The following is a 15,162-nucleotide window of genomic DNA, read 5'->3' as shown; positions in this document are numbered from 1 at the left end:
TAGTAGTTGGTAACTACTGGTAGGGGTAGCGTGGGATTTAAGGGTAGAAAGAGAGAAGCGCGTATTTGGGAAATGTATTTCTGGTGTTGTTTGGTCATCTTTTTGCCCATCAATTGAAGCATTTGCATTAAAAAGTTTTTTGTTTATAAGAGAAAACTTTATATCACTCTACCAATGGACAGCAAAGGTTCTTGTTTATAGAAAAGAACTTTTTTCTACCTGAAACACCTCCATGTATTTCTACACAGACTCTTATCCTCCTCAAGCTTTTCTTTCTGCAGCTATTATCCCGTCCAAAGGGGCGAACTAGAGGATGTTCATGTAATTTCTCCCCAAATTTATTAAAGAGAAATTGTGACTTCAAATTGATGCATGCTTAAATACAATTTGTTGTTTGTTTTACATTAGTAAATGACCTTAAATCTAATAATGCCAAATTCAACACTCGTGAATGAGGAGGCAGTCATCATAAACCACATCTCGGGTACCTGAATAGATGTTGCATCGACGACGAATTTTTTGTGTCCATCAAATAGCACACCAAGAATGTTTTCGTTAGATGTTGAGGTGACAACGAAGTTTCTTTTGCATCTATCAACTAAGGGATTAGAAAACTTTTGGGTTATATCTGCATAAATTAGTTAAACGCGAGCAAATAAATGACTGCCACTTAAGTGTGGGCAATGCCAACGACTAAAAAAGGTTTTTCTGCCACCTCAAATGCTTAATTACCTCAGTGGTAAAATAATAACTTAAAACACGTCGGTGAATAGCGATTAGTTTGTAATTACTGGGGAGGGGTAGTGTGGGACACAGAGAAGTGTGGATTTGGGAAATGCGTTTCTAGTGTTTTTTGATCATCTTCTTGCCCGTCAACCAAAGCATTTGTACAGAGAAGGTTCTTGTTTATAAGGGAGAACTTTTTCTACCTTACTCACCTACATGTATTTCTGAACAGCCTCTCATCTTTACCACTTTCCTGTCTTCTCAGGCGACAATCCGTCCAACATTGCGTTCCTCACAAGAAGATGCCTCAACTAGTGGTGATTACATCGTTTTCATGTGTACGCCCCATTTCTTGTTATTCACTCTGACTCCTTGCCTCAACGGTTTACGTGATTGGCACAGCTGAAAGCTCAATGAGACGCACCATAATCAGACAGGCGAAGTCGTCAATGGAAATTTTATTTGGGGGGTTGAGCAAGTACAGTGCAGTCAATTAATACAATTATCCTACTCCACTTTTTGAAAGGAGGCCTTCTGATACACCCAACTAGGGTGGAACCACACCTGCTCGTCACCACTGATGAGGCGAATACCGGGGACTGAGGCACAGCCATGGAGTGGATTCCATTGATGGCTAGTGGAGATATCACCACTACTCACACCTCATGCGTAGTTGGTGTGGATGTGTTTAGACCCACAACTTGGATGCCCTCATCCAGTTACTCCATGTCGATTCCCTCCTACGGTGACGTTTGCCTGTGTCGACTTGCCACCACAAGAAGTGTTGCCGCGTTTCGTGTCCGCTGCTCTGATATCAGTACACATTCGTCGACAATGTCTTGCCTTGTAATCATTTAGACAGCAGCACCGAGTGGTGGTTTGCGGACGTGGATGGAGTGAATGTCGATAAACCTGCAAAACGAAATTTCTTTGACTGAAATTTTGTCTTCCAATTGATGGCGCTCAAATCTAATTGGCCATTTGTTTTAACTTATTAAATGACCTTGGACTAGAAGAAGTTGTTTTCTAACACTCAAAAATGCAGAAGCAGTCATCATAACATGCATCTTGTATATTTGAATAGATATTACGGTGAAAATGAATTTTTTTTGCGCTTGTCAAGTAATGGACTTAAATGCTTTCGGTTGTTTCTGCTTAAATTAGTTAGTTGCGAGCATTGAAGTTGAGCTAAGCTACATTCTGCCTTCCTCTATTCTTAATTGCATGCATCAAAGCATCCAAATCACCCATGGTACCCAGACCGGGATGAATGTGCTCGAAGATCACATTGCCCACTCCGTGCAATTTCACTGGCTGGAGTTGCGACATCGAGATCAAAATGACAAAACCAGCATCGATAATCTTTTGGATGTAATCAACTGAATTTGCTCAAAAGTGGAGTGCATCCATTGCTTCTTCAAAATCTATCACCACCTACCTTGCAGATCATCCACCATATCGCCATCTAAATACATGATTGTAAACGGCTTCACCCAGTAGCCAACTTTCGATTGCCAGAACGTTTGCGCTTGACAGAATAAACATTTCAAGGTAAATACAATGCATGGAATTGATGAAAACAGGGTATGTATCCAAACTATCCAAAAAAATACGGTTATCGCATTTTGCAATCGACGTCAGTCAGCTCCTCTTGGTCGATCCGCAACAAATTCTTTTTGATGAATAGAGAACTCCCATTTTCAATTCCAATGCAACAGCTATATCTTTTTACGACGAGGCCAAATCCCCTAAATTTGTACAATCACTATTTACATTGGCGCGACCACCCAGAACGCACAGGTAGCGAGTCAGGACGCGATTGAATTTACATTAGCTTCAGTCTCAAGAGCTTCAGACAATTAAAACAAGCCCTGTTAATATTCGTACAGCTTAATTTATTCGCATTTACTTAAATAAAATGCAAAACCGCAAAAACTGAGCTGCAAAATTTTGTACAACCTGTACGAAGAGCAAGTTTTTTCTTGAAAAGGAATGCTTCATAAAACACGCCTTATTCTAGTGCGAGTTTCTACAAACATTACTGTTATTTACAAATGTCCACTTATCGTGTACACCTTTGTGCATATTTACTTAGCTTTTGTATTTTGATGATGTTATACCTATTCCACCATTATATCTTCCCCTCTTATATCCCAAGTACTCCTCCAACTTTTACCAAACCACAATAATACATCTCACCATTCTCTCGCCTAACATGAGCATATGGTGTTTCACAATTTGTTTAATAAATGTGTCAATGCGACCAATATCCTTCCTTCATCGGTGTTTGACAACGCCTCCCCTGACATGAGGTTCGTATAGTTTGCCTTCCTCTCGATTAAGGGTGTACCAGATCAAGGATAAATGGCGCAACTGCTTCTTATTTTGTGGATCGTCCACGTTTCTTCCCTTGCACCGGATTTATTTATGCACCGTTTTTGCTGGCGTTCTCCATTTACGCACTCTGCATTCCTCACCCTTGTATCCAGTTTGTGGTGCTGCATTAATGGATCGTATCTAATTTTGATGGACGATGCTTGGCTCTACGTGAATGTATGTGTCATAGACCGAATAATTTGCCTCATGAGGTGATCCCTGTCAGTGAAATGCGTCTTTGCGTCATGCACTCCAGAGGGCGCGCAGAACACTTTCCGGGACCTGCATTAGACCTTTTCTTGGTGGACGTCAGGCCAACTCTGTTCGCGGTCGTTTTATATTTCTGGTTGTGTCGGCACACTTGGGATCTGTCATTCTAAGCAATGGAAAATAAAGTAACGTTTAGGGCATTGTCAAAGGGAGGCCACTTATCAAAAAACTATTAGAGCAGAGAAATGTTTCATCATATCGCAATATTGGTTGTTTTTTTAAGCGTAGGAGATAGAACACCTTATACTTATTTATTTGGAATCGCTTAGTATTTCGATGTATCTTTGTACTGTACACTGTTTTGTTGTCCACGAACTCGATTCTGCCTCCTACATGGTAGACGTTGGCTAACTCTGCCAGTGGTCGTGTCATATCGTTGTGTGGCATATGACGGGCATGGGTGTTGACGCGCAAGTTTGAACTGTGATGGATTGTTCTTTTAGAGATCATGCGTACTCTGGAGCCTTGCGAGTTGATCCCTTCACGTTCCGTGATATAATGCTGACTGACACTCTTATTTTACTGCATAAGTACCCTTAAACCTACAAAATACAGGTTAATGCGTAGACATTCGCCCTATATTGTGAACTAAGCTCAGAATTTCAACAAGTCTTTGCAAAATGTTGTTTACTTTCTGACAGTGTGACTTTTAGGACGGAGCCTGAGCTTTGTGTAAACTTAGGCAGGGGTTGCGTTAACAAACATACTCGGTTGACAGGTTCAAGTAGTCACCAGTTTTTCCTTAGTTTTTTGTATTTAATAATGCGAAACAACCGCTGATGTTGTAATAACCTCCTCAGTCGTTCACCTGCCATGGTTTTTGTCATGCTTGTGTGTCACGGAGCTTTAATTACCCCCTTTTCCGCCCTACAGTCATTTTTAACCTTAAACATTGACCTTACTTCAACTATGCAAAAAACATGCAACTTGTTAGGTAGGATCTCCTCAGGTAGTGCTACTCAAGCGATGTGAGCTTTGGATACTGACCCTAATATCAAGTGAATGACAGTGACTGATGACAGGCACAGATTCGATTGCAGCGAGCTCCATACTCAATGACTGCACAAAATGAATTATGCTGCATTTAGATCATAAAGTGCTCCTCTTCCACGCTTGTTTTTGATTAATTTTCTTGCATCGCTTAAGCTTTGTAAGTCCATCCTATTTGCATGCTACTCACGATGAAATAAGTAGTGCTACCCCCTCGATAAAGCCTAATCATGATATCCTATTTTTTTACTTCGTGAGTGCAAAAATTAAATATGACAGCGTTTTTCAAAAGGACTTAGTTATGTAGTCACACTAACATATTTAGTTTTCTTGGTTCCAATCAGCAGACACTCTCCAAAAGTGATTAGTGACACTACGTCTGGATACTTGCTGATACCTTGCATTTTAGGCCATTCAAAATGAAATAAAAGGCAAGAAATCAAATCCATTCCTTACACGCAAATAGCCTGGGGAGAGTTTTTTTCGAACCCTACTTCATTTACTGCATTGAATCACACCTCTTTCTCAGCCAACTTCCTGTAAACACAAGTGGCCCTAACACCGGTCGTCAAATATAAATAAGACGGCGTGGGTTTTCGTGGCACCTCAGTACCTGCATCATGGGTGTTACTCGTGCAGCAGTCGCGTTCATCTGGTTGGGCCTTTTGACTTTGTTCTCCACTTCCACTTGTCAGGATGCCTGTCCAGGCAATTGCGTCTGTTTCAGTCAATCCATTGTATGTCGTCGATCCACCGAGACAATAATTCCAAAGATACCAGCATTCTTGGATGGTCCACAGGGTGGTGCTTTACAGTACTTTGCTATTACTAACACCAAACTGTCACGTGTACCTACCGAGGCATTTGTTGGACTACTTGACATCATGAGCATTGACCTGTCAAATAATGAAATCGAGGTTATTGAAGAAGGTGCTTTTCAGGATCTTCCAATATTGGCGCACTTACTTCTACGGCAGAATCGACTGACACAACTGCCTGACAACATCTTTGATACCTTGCCCAGTCTGGAGGAGCTCGATCTCTCCTTCAATCAGTTAACCACCATCCCATCGTCCCTACAACGAATGGTGGGATTAAAGAGCCTCAGTTTACGTGGCAATCCTCTTCACTGTGGTTGTGGAATAGTCGATTTTGCACAGCTTCTTCCATATTGGGAAAGTTCACTGGATCGAGTAACATGCGCAACTCCAGCTCAGGTGGCTGGAAAGTCGATCAAGGAGTTGGGACGTCAATACTTCCAAGCATTTGAAGGGACTCGTCATTTAGGCCACTGGCCAGATGAATACGCCTTCCCTGAAGAGATCAGCAGGAAGCAACTAATTCGAACCCGCACACCTTGGCCATTGCCACACTGCCCAGTGAAGGATCTTGGTGGAGAAGTTGTGGATAATGTGGACAGCTCAACTGGATCATATGAAGCGCCACAAATTATAGAAGCTCCAGTTCCTGTTATGGTTGCTGAAGGTGAAAGAGTCTTCTTCGTGTGCCAGGCTACCGGTGTACCCAGACCTAAAATTAGTTGGATTTTGCCTACAAACAACTCTCAACACGTTCACCTTTGGGACAAACGAAAGGTAAGTTAATCTGTTACACCGCATATTGCTTGCGAATAGTCCTTCTGTATGGATTTCAGTAGCCATTGGAATCCTTGCTCTCTTTTTAAACTACAAAAGTCGTTCAGATCAAACCGGGATGGGTGGTTCATTACTTGGTCGGCACCAGTGACCCTACTTGGAACAGCCCACTTCACTTAACCACAGGTCACTCGGCCATCCAGACATCACACTGGTGAACAAAGCATTCGCAGTAGCTACTGCCTCAGCACAAATGCGGCTGGGATGGAGTACTGACAGCCATACCTTCATGTCTCGCCCCCTTACCGTGGAGCAGTTGAACCGATTGCTGGCTTCCGCAATTTCCTTAGCAAGAGACTTTGCCCATCACGCTTTGCTTCATGTACACGTACACAATCAGCACTGAGGTGTGCATGCCATTCTGACAGGCGGCACATGGACCAAAGCGCATTGACAGACGACTTGTGCACCAGGGCACAGTACAAGCAATTAACTGTGGTACCTACATATAGATAAGCAATTTATGGGTGGAACAATGAAAGTTCTTCCCAGTACTCGGTTTGTAGGCAGACTGTTAACTTTCAAATGGTGCGGTCGATTTGAACAGTTAGAAAAACACAAATAACCTTTACTCGCTTCTTTTTTTGGTTTGAACAGATTTTGGAGTTACGAGAGGTGCACGCCTACCACGAAGGCACGTACACTTGCGTCGCGAAGAACCAGGTGGGACAAGTCAGTCATTCGGTGATGCTTCAACTCGTGGATATCGTGAAGCCACAAATTACGGATGCACCTTCCACAAAGGCGACGGTCGGTGAGCCTGGAGGTGATATCGAGCTCACTTGTACAGCCCGTGGACGTCCGAGACCCACAGTTGATTGGCTCTATACTCACACCTCTTCTGCTAAGCGTCTCTCCACTCAGGGTCGTTATGTTGTACGTAGCTCTGCTAAACTTTCCACTCGAACCATTCAAGATCTGACTTATCGGGACTTCTTGGCACAAACTGATGAAAGCCTCCGTTTAGAAGGTGAAGAGGAATCTGTCACTCTGACCATTCGTAATGTCACAGAACTTGACACAGAAGGCCGCTACACCTGCTACGCTGCTAATCGCGCTGGCTCCACACGTGTCACCTCCCTAGTTACCTTGAAAAAGTGGACGGACATGGCCAGTGACTATGGAGGTGAAGATAAAGATGCGTCTAGAGGCAAACGAGTCGAAAGTGATAGTGCAGAAATCTCCGACAAGGAATCAGATGAGGATTTAGTGAAGCGGGTAATTGAAAAGGCCAGACGAAGAATTGATGCAGCAATCCAAAAAACTGCTGACAATCTTCGTGATCCGAAAAACCGAAGGACTGCTTCCGATATTGCTTCACTCTTTCGACAACCTAGCAAGGCTGCTGTAGAGTTGGCCAGAGCTGCTGAAGTCTATGAAGCGGCGATTGATGAAGTTACCCAAATTCTACAACGGCAGAGAAACCTGTCTTTTGGAAAGGATACCGAGGGTCCCTACCGCAGTGACGCAGACTTTGATGAGCAGAAAAGACAAGCAATTAGTAGTTGGTAACTACTGGTAGGGGTAGCGTGGGATTTAAGGGTAGAAAGAGAGAAGCGCGTATTTGGGAAATGTATTTCTGGTGTTGTTTGGTCATCTTTTTGCCCATCAATTGAAGCATTTGCATTAAAAAGTTTTTTGTTTATAAGAGAAAACTTTATATCACTCTACCAATGGACAGCAAAGGTTCTTGTTTATAGAAAAGAACTTTTTTCTACCTGAAACACCTCCATGTATTTCTACACAGACTCTTATCCTCCTCAAGCTTTTCTTTCTGCAGCTATTATCCCGTCCAAAGGGGCGAACTAGAGGATGTTCATGTAATTTCTCCCCAAATTTATTAAAGAGAAATTGTGACTTCAAATTGATGCATGCTTAAATACAATTTGTTGTTTGTTTTACATTAGTAAATGACCTTAAATCTAATAATGCCAAATTCAACACTCGTGAATGAGGAGGCAGTCATCATAAACCACATCTCGGGTACCTGAATAGATGTTGCATCGACGACGAATTTTTTGTGTCCATCAAATAGCACACCAAGAATGTTTTCGTTAGATGTTGAGGTGACAACGAAGTTTCTTTTGCATCTATCAACTAAGGGATTAGAAAACTTTTGGGTTATATCTGCATAAATTAGTTAAACGCGAGCAAATAAATGACTGCCACTTAAGTGTGGGCAATGCCAACGACTAAAAAAGGTTTTTCTGCCACCTCAAATGCTTAATTACCTCAGTGGTAAAATAATAACTTAAAACACGTCGGTGAATAGCGATTAGTTTGTAATTACTGGGGAGGGGTAGTGTGGGACACAGAGAAGTGTGGATTTGGGAAATGCGTTTCTAGTGTTTTTTGATCATCTTCTTGCCCGTCAACCAAAGCATTTGTACAGAGAAGGTTCTTGTTTATAAGGGAGAACTTTTTCTACCTTACTCACCTACATGTATTTCTGAACAGCCTCTCATCTTTACCACTTTCCTGTCTTCTCAGGCGACAATCCGTCCAACATTGCGTTCCTCACAAGAAGATGCCTCAACTAGTGGTGATTACATCGTTTTCATGTGTACGCCCCATTTCTTGTTATTCACTCTGACTCCTTGCCTCAACGGTTTACGTGATTGGCACAGCTGAAAGCTCAATGAGACGCACCATAATCAGACAGGCGAAGTCGTCAATGGAAATTTTATTTGGGGGGTTGAGCAAGTACAGTGCAGTCAATTAATACAATTATCCTACTCCACTTTTTGAAAGGAGGCCTTCTGATACACCCAACTAGGGTGGAACCACACCTGCTCGTCACCACTGATGAGGCGAATACCGGGGACTGAGGCACAGCCATGGAGTGGATTCCATTGATGGCTAGTGGAGATATCACCACTACTCACACCTCATGCGTAGTTGGTGTGGATGTGTTTAGACCCACAACTTGGATGCCCTCATCCAGTTACTCCATGTCGATTCCCTCCTACGGTGACGTTTGCCTGTGTCGACTTGCCACCACAAGAAGTGTTGCCGCGTTTCGTGTCCGCTGCTCTGATATCAGTACACATTCGTCGACAATGTCTTGCCTTGTAATCATTTAGACAGCAGCACCGAGTGGTGGTTTGCGGACGTGGATGGAGTGAATGTCGATAAACCTGCAAAACGAAATTTCTTTGACTGAAATTTTGTCTTCCAATTGATGGCGCTCAAATCTAATTGGCCATTTGTTTTAACTTATTAAATGACCTTGGACTAGAAGAAGTTGTTTTCTAACACTCAAAAATGCAGAAGCAGTCATCATAACATGCATCTTGTATATTTGAATAGATATTACGGTGAAAATGAATTTTTTTTGCGCTTGTCAAGTAATGGACTTAAATGCTTTCGGTTGTTTCTGCTTAAATTAGTTAGTTGCGAGCATTGAAGTTGAGCTAAGCTACATTCTGCCTTCCTCTATTCTTAATTGCATGCATCAAAGCATCCAAATCACCCATGGTACCCAGACCGGGATGAATGTGCTCGAAGATCACATTGCCCACTCCGTGCAATTTCACTGGCTGGAGTTGCGACATCGAGATCAAAATGACAAAACCAGCATCGATAATCTTTTGGATGTAATCAACTGAATTTGCTCAAAAGTGGAGTGCATCCATTGCTTCTTCAAAATCTATCACCACCTACCTTGCAGATCATCCACCATATCGCCATCTAAATACATGATTGTAAACGGCTTCACCCAGTAGCCAACTTTCGATTGCCAGAACGTTTGCGCTTGACAGAATAAACATTTCAAGGTAAATACAATGCATGGAATTGATGAAAACAGGGTATGTATCCAAACTATCCAAAAAAATACGGTTATCGCATTTTGCAATCGACGTCAGTCAGCTCCTCTTGGTCGATCCGCAACAAATTCTTTTTGATGAATAGAGAACTCCCATTTTCAATTCCAATGCAACAGCTATATCTTTTTACGACGAGGCCAAATCCCCTAAATTTGTACAATCACTATTTACATTGGCGCGACCACCCAGAACGCACAGGTAGCGAGTCAGGACGCGATTGAATTTACATTAGCTTCAGTCTCAAGAGCTTCAGACAATTAAAACAAGCCCTGTTAATATTCGTACAGCTTAATTTATTCGCATTTACTTAAATAAAATGCAAAACCGCAAAAACTGAGCTGCAAAATTTTGTACAACCTGTACGAAGAGCAAGTTTTTTCTTGAAAAGGAATGCTTCATAAAACACGCCTTATTCTAGTGCGAGTTTCTACAAACATTACTGTTATTTACAAATGTCCACTTATCGTGTACACCTTTGTGCATATTTACTTAGCTTTTGTATTTTGATGATGTTATACCTATTCCACCATTATATCTTCCCCTCTTATATCCCAAGTACTCCTCCAACTTTTACCAAACCACAATAATACATCTCACCATTCTCTCGCCTAACATGAGCATATGGTGTTTCACAATTTGTTTAATAAATGTGTCAATGCGACCAATATCCTTCCTTCATCGGTGTTTGACAACGCCTCCCCTGACATGAGGTTCGTATAGTTTGCCTTCCTCTCGATTAAGGGTGTACCAGATCAAGGATAAATGGCGCAACTGCTTCTTATTTTGTGGATCGTCCACGTTTCTTCCCTTGCACCGGATTTATTTATGCACCGTTTTTGCTGGCGTTCTCCATTTACGCACTCTGCATTCCTCACCCTTGTATCCAGTTTGTGGTGCTGCATTAATGGATCGTATCTAATTTTGATGGACGATGCTTGGCTCTACGTGAATGTATGTGTCATAGACCGAATAATTTGCCTCATGAGGTGATCCCTGTCAGTGAAATGCGTCTTTGCGTCATGCACTCCAGAGGGCGCGCAGAACACTTTCCGGGACCTGCATTAGACCTTTTCTTGGTGGACGTCAGGCCAACTCTGTTCGCGGTCGTTTTATATTTCTGGTTGTGTCGGCACACTTGGGATCTGTCATTCTAAGCAATGGAAAATAAAGTAACGTTTAGGGCATTGTCAAAGGGAGGCCACTTATCAAAAAACTATTAGAGCAGAGAAATGTTTCATCATATCGCAATATTGGTTGTTTTTTTAAGCGTAGGAGATAGAACACCTTATACTTATTTATTTGGAATCGCTTAGTATTTCGATGTATCTTTGTACTGTACACTGTTTTGTTGTCCACGAACTCGATTCTGCCTCCTACATGGTAGACGTTGGCTAACTCTGCCAGTGGTCGTGTCATATCGTTGTGTGGCATATGACGGGCATGGGTGTTGACGCGCAAGTTTGAACTGTGATGGATTGTTCTTTTAGAGATCATGCGTACTCTGGAGCCTTGCGAGTTGATCCCTTCACGTTCCGTGATATAATGCTGACTGACACTCTTATTTTACTGCATAAGTACCCTTAAACCTACAAAATACAGGTTAATGCGTAGACATTCGCCCTATATTGTGAACTAAGCTCAGAATTTCAACAAGTCTTTGCAAAATGTTGTTTACTTTCTGACAGTGTGACTTTTAGGACGGAGCCTGAGCTTTGTGTAAACTTAGGCAGGGGTTGCGTTAACAAACATACTCGGTTGACAGGTTCAAGTAGTCACCAGTTTTTCCTTAGTTTTTTGTATTTAATAATGCGAAACAACCGCTGATGTTGTAATAACCTCCTCAGTCGTTCACCTGCCATGGTTTTTGTCATGCTTGTGTGTCACGGAGCTTTAATTACCCCCTTTTCCGCCCTACAGTCATTTTTAACCTTAAACATTGACCTTACTTCAACTATGCAAAAAACATGCAACTTGTTAGGTAGGATCTCCTCAGGTAGTGCTACTCAAGCGATGTGAGCTTTGGATACTGACCCTAATATCAAGTGAATGACAGTGACTGATGACAGGCACAGATTCGATTGCAGCGAGCTCCATACTCAATGACTGCACAAAATGAATTATGCTGCATTTAGATCATAAAGTGCTCCTCTTCCACGCTTGTTTTTGATTAATTTTCTTGCATCGCTTAAGCTTTGTAAGTCCATCCTATTTGCATGCTACTCACGATGAAATAAGTAGTGCTACCCCCTCGATAAAGCCTAATCATGATATCCTATTTTTTTACTTCGTGAGTGCAAAAATTAAATATGACAGCGTTTTTCAAAAGGACTTAGTTATGTAGTCACACTAACATATTTAGTTTTCTTGGTTCCAATCAGCAGACACTCTCCAAAAGTGATTAGTGACACTACGTCTGGATACTTGCTGATACCTTGCATTTTAGGCCATTCAAAATGAAATAAAAGGCAAGAAATCAAATCCATTCCTTACACGCAAATAGCCTGGGGAGAGTTTTTTTCGAACCCTACTTCATTTACTGCATTGAATCACACCTCTTTCTCAGCCAACTTCCTGTAAACACAAGTGGCCCTAACACCGGTCGTCAAATATAAATAAGACGGCGTGGGTTTTCGTGGCACCTCAGTACCTGCATCATGGGTGTTACTCGTGCAGCAGTCGCGTTCATCTGGTTGGGCCTTTTGACTTTGTTCTCCACTTCCACTTGTCAGGATGCCTGTCCAGGCAATTGCGTCTGTTTCAGTCAATCCATTGTATGTCGTCGATCCACCGAGACAATAATTCCAAAGATACCAGCATTCTTGGATGGTCCACAGGGTGGTGCTTTACAGTACTTTGCTATTACTAACACCAAACTGTCACGTGTACCTACCGAGGCATTTGTTGGACTACTTGACATCATGAGCATTGACCTGTCAAATAATGAAATCGAGGTTATTGAAGAAGGTGCTTTTCAGGATCTTCCAATATTGGCGCACTTACTTCTACGGCAGAATCGACTGACACAACTGCCTGACAACATCTTTGATACCTTGCCCAGTCTGGAGGAGCTCGATCTCTCCTTCAATCAGTTAACCACCATCCCATCGTCCCTACAACGAATGGTGGGATTAAAGAGCCTCAGTTTACGTGGCAATCCTCTTCACTGTGGTTGTGGAATAGTCGATTTTGCACAGCTTCTTCCATATTGGGAAAGTTCACTGGATCGAGTAACATGCGCAACTCCAGCTCAGGTGGCTGGAAAGTCGATCAAGGAGTTGGGACGTCAATACTTCCAAGCATTTGAAGGGACTCGTCATTTAGGCCACTGGCCAGATGAATACGCCTTCCCTGAAGAGATCAGCAGGAAGCAACTAATTCGAACCCGCACACCTTGGCCATTGCCACACTGCCCAGTGAAGGATCTTGGTGGAGAAGTTGTGGATAATGTGGACAGCTCAACTGGATCATATGAAGCGCCACAAATTATAGAAGCTCCAGTTCCTGTTATGGTTGCTGAAGGTGAAAGAGTCTTCTTCGTGTGCCAGGCTACCGGTGTACCCAGACCTAAAATTAGTTGGATTTTGCCTACAAACAACTCTCAACACGTTCACCTTTGGGACAAACGAAAGGTAAGTTAATCTGTTACACCGCATATTGCTTGCGAATAGTCCTTCTGTATGGATTTCAGTAGCCATTGGAATCCTTGCTCTCTTTTTAAACTACAAAAGTCGTTCAGATCAAACCGGGATGGGTGGTTCATTACTTGGTCGGCACCAGTGACCCTACTTGGAACAGCCCACTTCACTTAACCACAGGTCACTCGGCCATCCAGACATCACACTGGTGAACAAAGCATTCGCAGTAGCTACTGCCTCAGCACAAATGCGGCTGGGATGGAGTACTGACAGCCATACCTTCATGTCTCGCCCCCTTACCGTGGAGCAGTTGAACCGATTGCTGGCTTCCGCAATTTCCTTAGCAAGAGACTTTGCCCATCACGCTTTGCTTCATGTACACGTACACAATCAGCACTGAGGTGTGCATGCCATTCTGACAGGCGGCACATGGACCAAAGCGCATTGACAGACGACTTGTGCACCAGGGCACAGTACAAGCAATTAACTGTGGTACCTACATATAGATAAGCAATTTATGGGTGGAACAATGAAAGTTCTTCCCAGTACTCGGTTTGTAGGCAGACTGTTAACTTTCAAATGGTGCGGTCGATTTGAACAGTTAGAAAAACACAAATAACCTTTACTCGCTTCTTTTTTTGGTTTGAACAGATTTTGGAGTTACGAGAGGTGCACGCCTACCACGAAGGCACGTACACTTGCGTCGCGAAGAACCAGGTGGGACAAGTCAGTCATTCGGTGATGCTTCAACTCGTGGATATCGTGAAGCCACAAATTACGGATGCACCTTCCACAAAGGCGACGGTCGGTGAGCCTGGAGGTGATATCGAGCTCACTTGTACAGCCCGTGGACGTCCGAGACCCACAGTTGATTGGCTCTATACTCACACCTCTTCTGCTAAGCGTCTCTCCACTCAGGGTCGTTATGTTGTACGTAGCTCTGCTAAACTTTCCACTCGAACCATTCAAGATCTGACTTATCGGGACTTCTTGGCACAAACTGATGAAAGCCTCCGTTTAGAAGGTGAAGAGGAATCTGTCACTCTGACCATTCGTAATGTCACAGAACTTGACACAGAAGGCCGCTACACCTGCTACGCTGCTAATCGCGCTGGCTCCACACGTGTCACCTCCCTAGTTACCTTGAAAAAGTGGACGGACATGGCCAGTGACTATGGAGGTGAAGATAAAGATGCGTCTAGAGGCAAACGAGTCGAAAGTGATAGTGCAGAAATCTCCGACAAGGAATCAGATGAGGATTTAGTGAAGCGGGTAATTGAAAAGGCCAGACGAAGAATTGATGCAGCAATCCAAAAAACTGCTGACAATCTTCGTGATCCGAAAAACCGAAGGACTGCTTCCGATATTGCTTCACTCTTTCGACAACCTAGCAAGGCTGCTGTAGAGTTGGCCAGAGCTGCTGAAGTCTATGAAGCGGCGATTGATGAAGTTACCCAAATTCTACAACGGCAGAGAAACCTGTCTTTTGGAAAGGATACCGAGGGTCCCTACCGCAGTGACGCAGACTTTGATGAGCAGAAAAGACAAGCAATGGGGGTTCAGCTGACAGCTGAGCAGCTTGCCATTATTGCTCAGCTCTCGGGCTGTGCGCAATCGCAACGTGTAGAACCTTGTGATCGACAGCTCTGCTTCCACATGCGATACAGATCCATTGACGGCAGT

General features: G+C 43.1%; 4 protein-coding genes across 4 annotated transcripts in view; 2 read left to right on the top strand and 2 right to left on the bottom strand. All coding sequences in view use genetic code 11, as the record gives it.

Moving 5' to 3' along the window:
- Positions 1 to 1,914: 1,914 nt before the first annotated feature.
- EGR_06375 (alpha-amylase) lies at positions 1,915 to 2,811 on the bottom strand (the record flags this gene model as incomplete). Its single annotated transcript, XM_024495624.1, has 3 exons — positions 1,915 to 2,105; positions 2,165 to 2,323; positions 2,769 to 2,811. The coding sequence occupies 3 exons, from the start codon at positions 2,809 to 2,811 to the stop codon at positions 1,915 to 1,917; spliced, it is 393 nt and encodes a 130-aa protein (XP_024350022.1).
- A 2,171-nt stretch (positions 2,812 to 4,982) lies between these two features.
- EGR_06374 (Peroxidasin) lies at positions 4,983 to 7,529 on the top strand (the record flags this gene model as incomplete). The annotated part of the gene is made up of 2 exons (XM_024495623.1): positions 4,983 to 5,957; positions 6,615 to 7,529. The coding sequence occupies 2 exons, from the start codon at positions 4,983 to 4,985 to the stop codon at positions 7,527 to 7,529; spliced, it is 1,890 nt and encodes a 629-aa protein (XP_024350021.1).
- Positions 7,530 to 9,430: 1,901 nt separating this feature from the next.
- Positions 9,431 to 10,327, bottom strand: EGR_06373 (alpha-amylase; the record flags this gene model as incomplete). The annotated part of the gene is made up of 3 exons (XM_024495622.1): positions 9,431 to 9,621; positions 9,681 to 9,839; positions 10,285 to 10,327. 3 exons carry the CDS (start codon positions 10,325 to 10,327, stop codon positions 9,431 to 9,433), a joined length of 393 nt encoding a protein of 130 aa, XP_024350020.1.
- A 2,171-nt stretch (positions 10,328 to 12,498) lies between these two features.
- EGR_06372 (Peroxidasin) overlaps positions 12,499 to 15,162 on the top strand; it is a gene marked incomplete at both ends in the record, with an annotated part of 3,486 nt that continues 822 nt past the window's right edge. The window contains 2 exons of the mRNA XM_024495621.1: positions 12,499 to 13,473; positions 14,131 to 15,160. Coding sequence (XP_024350019.1) covers positions 12,499 to 13,473; positions 14,131 to 15,160 — 2,005 coding nt within the window. The remainder of the gene's footprint in view (positions 13,474 to 14,130; positions 15,161 to 15,162) is intronic.

Source organism: Echinococcus granulosus (assembly GCF_000524195.1).
Source record: "Echinococcus granulosus chromosome Unknown EG_S00055, whole genome shotgun sequence".
Classification (NCBI taxonomy): domain Eukaryota; kingdom Metazoa; phylum Platyhelminthes; class Cestoda; order Cyclophyllidea; family Taeniidae; genus Echinococcus; species Echinococcus granulosus.
This window is presented reverse-complemented; position numbering and strand designations above follow the sequence as displayed.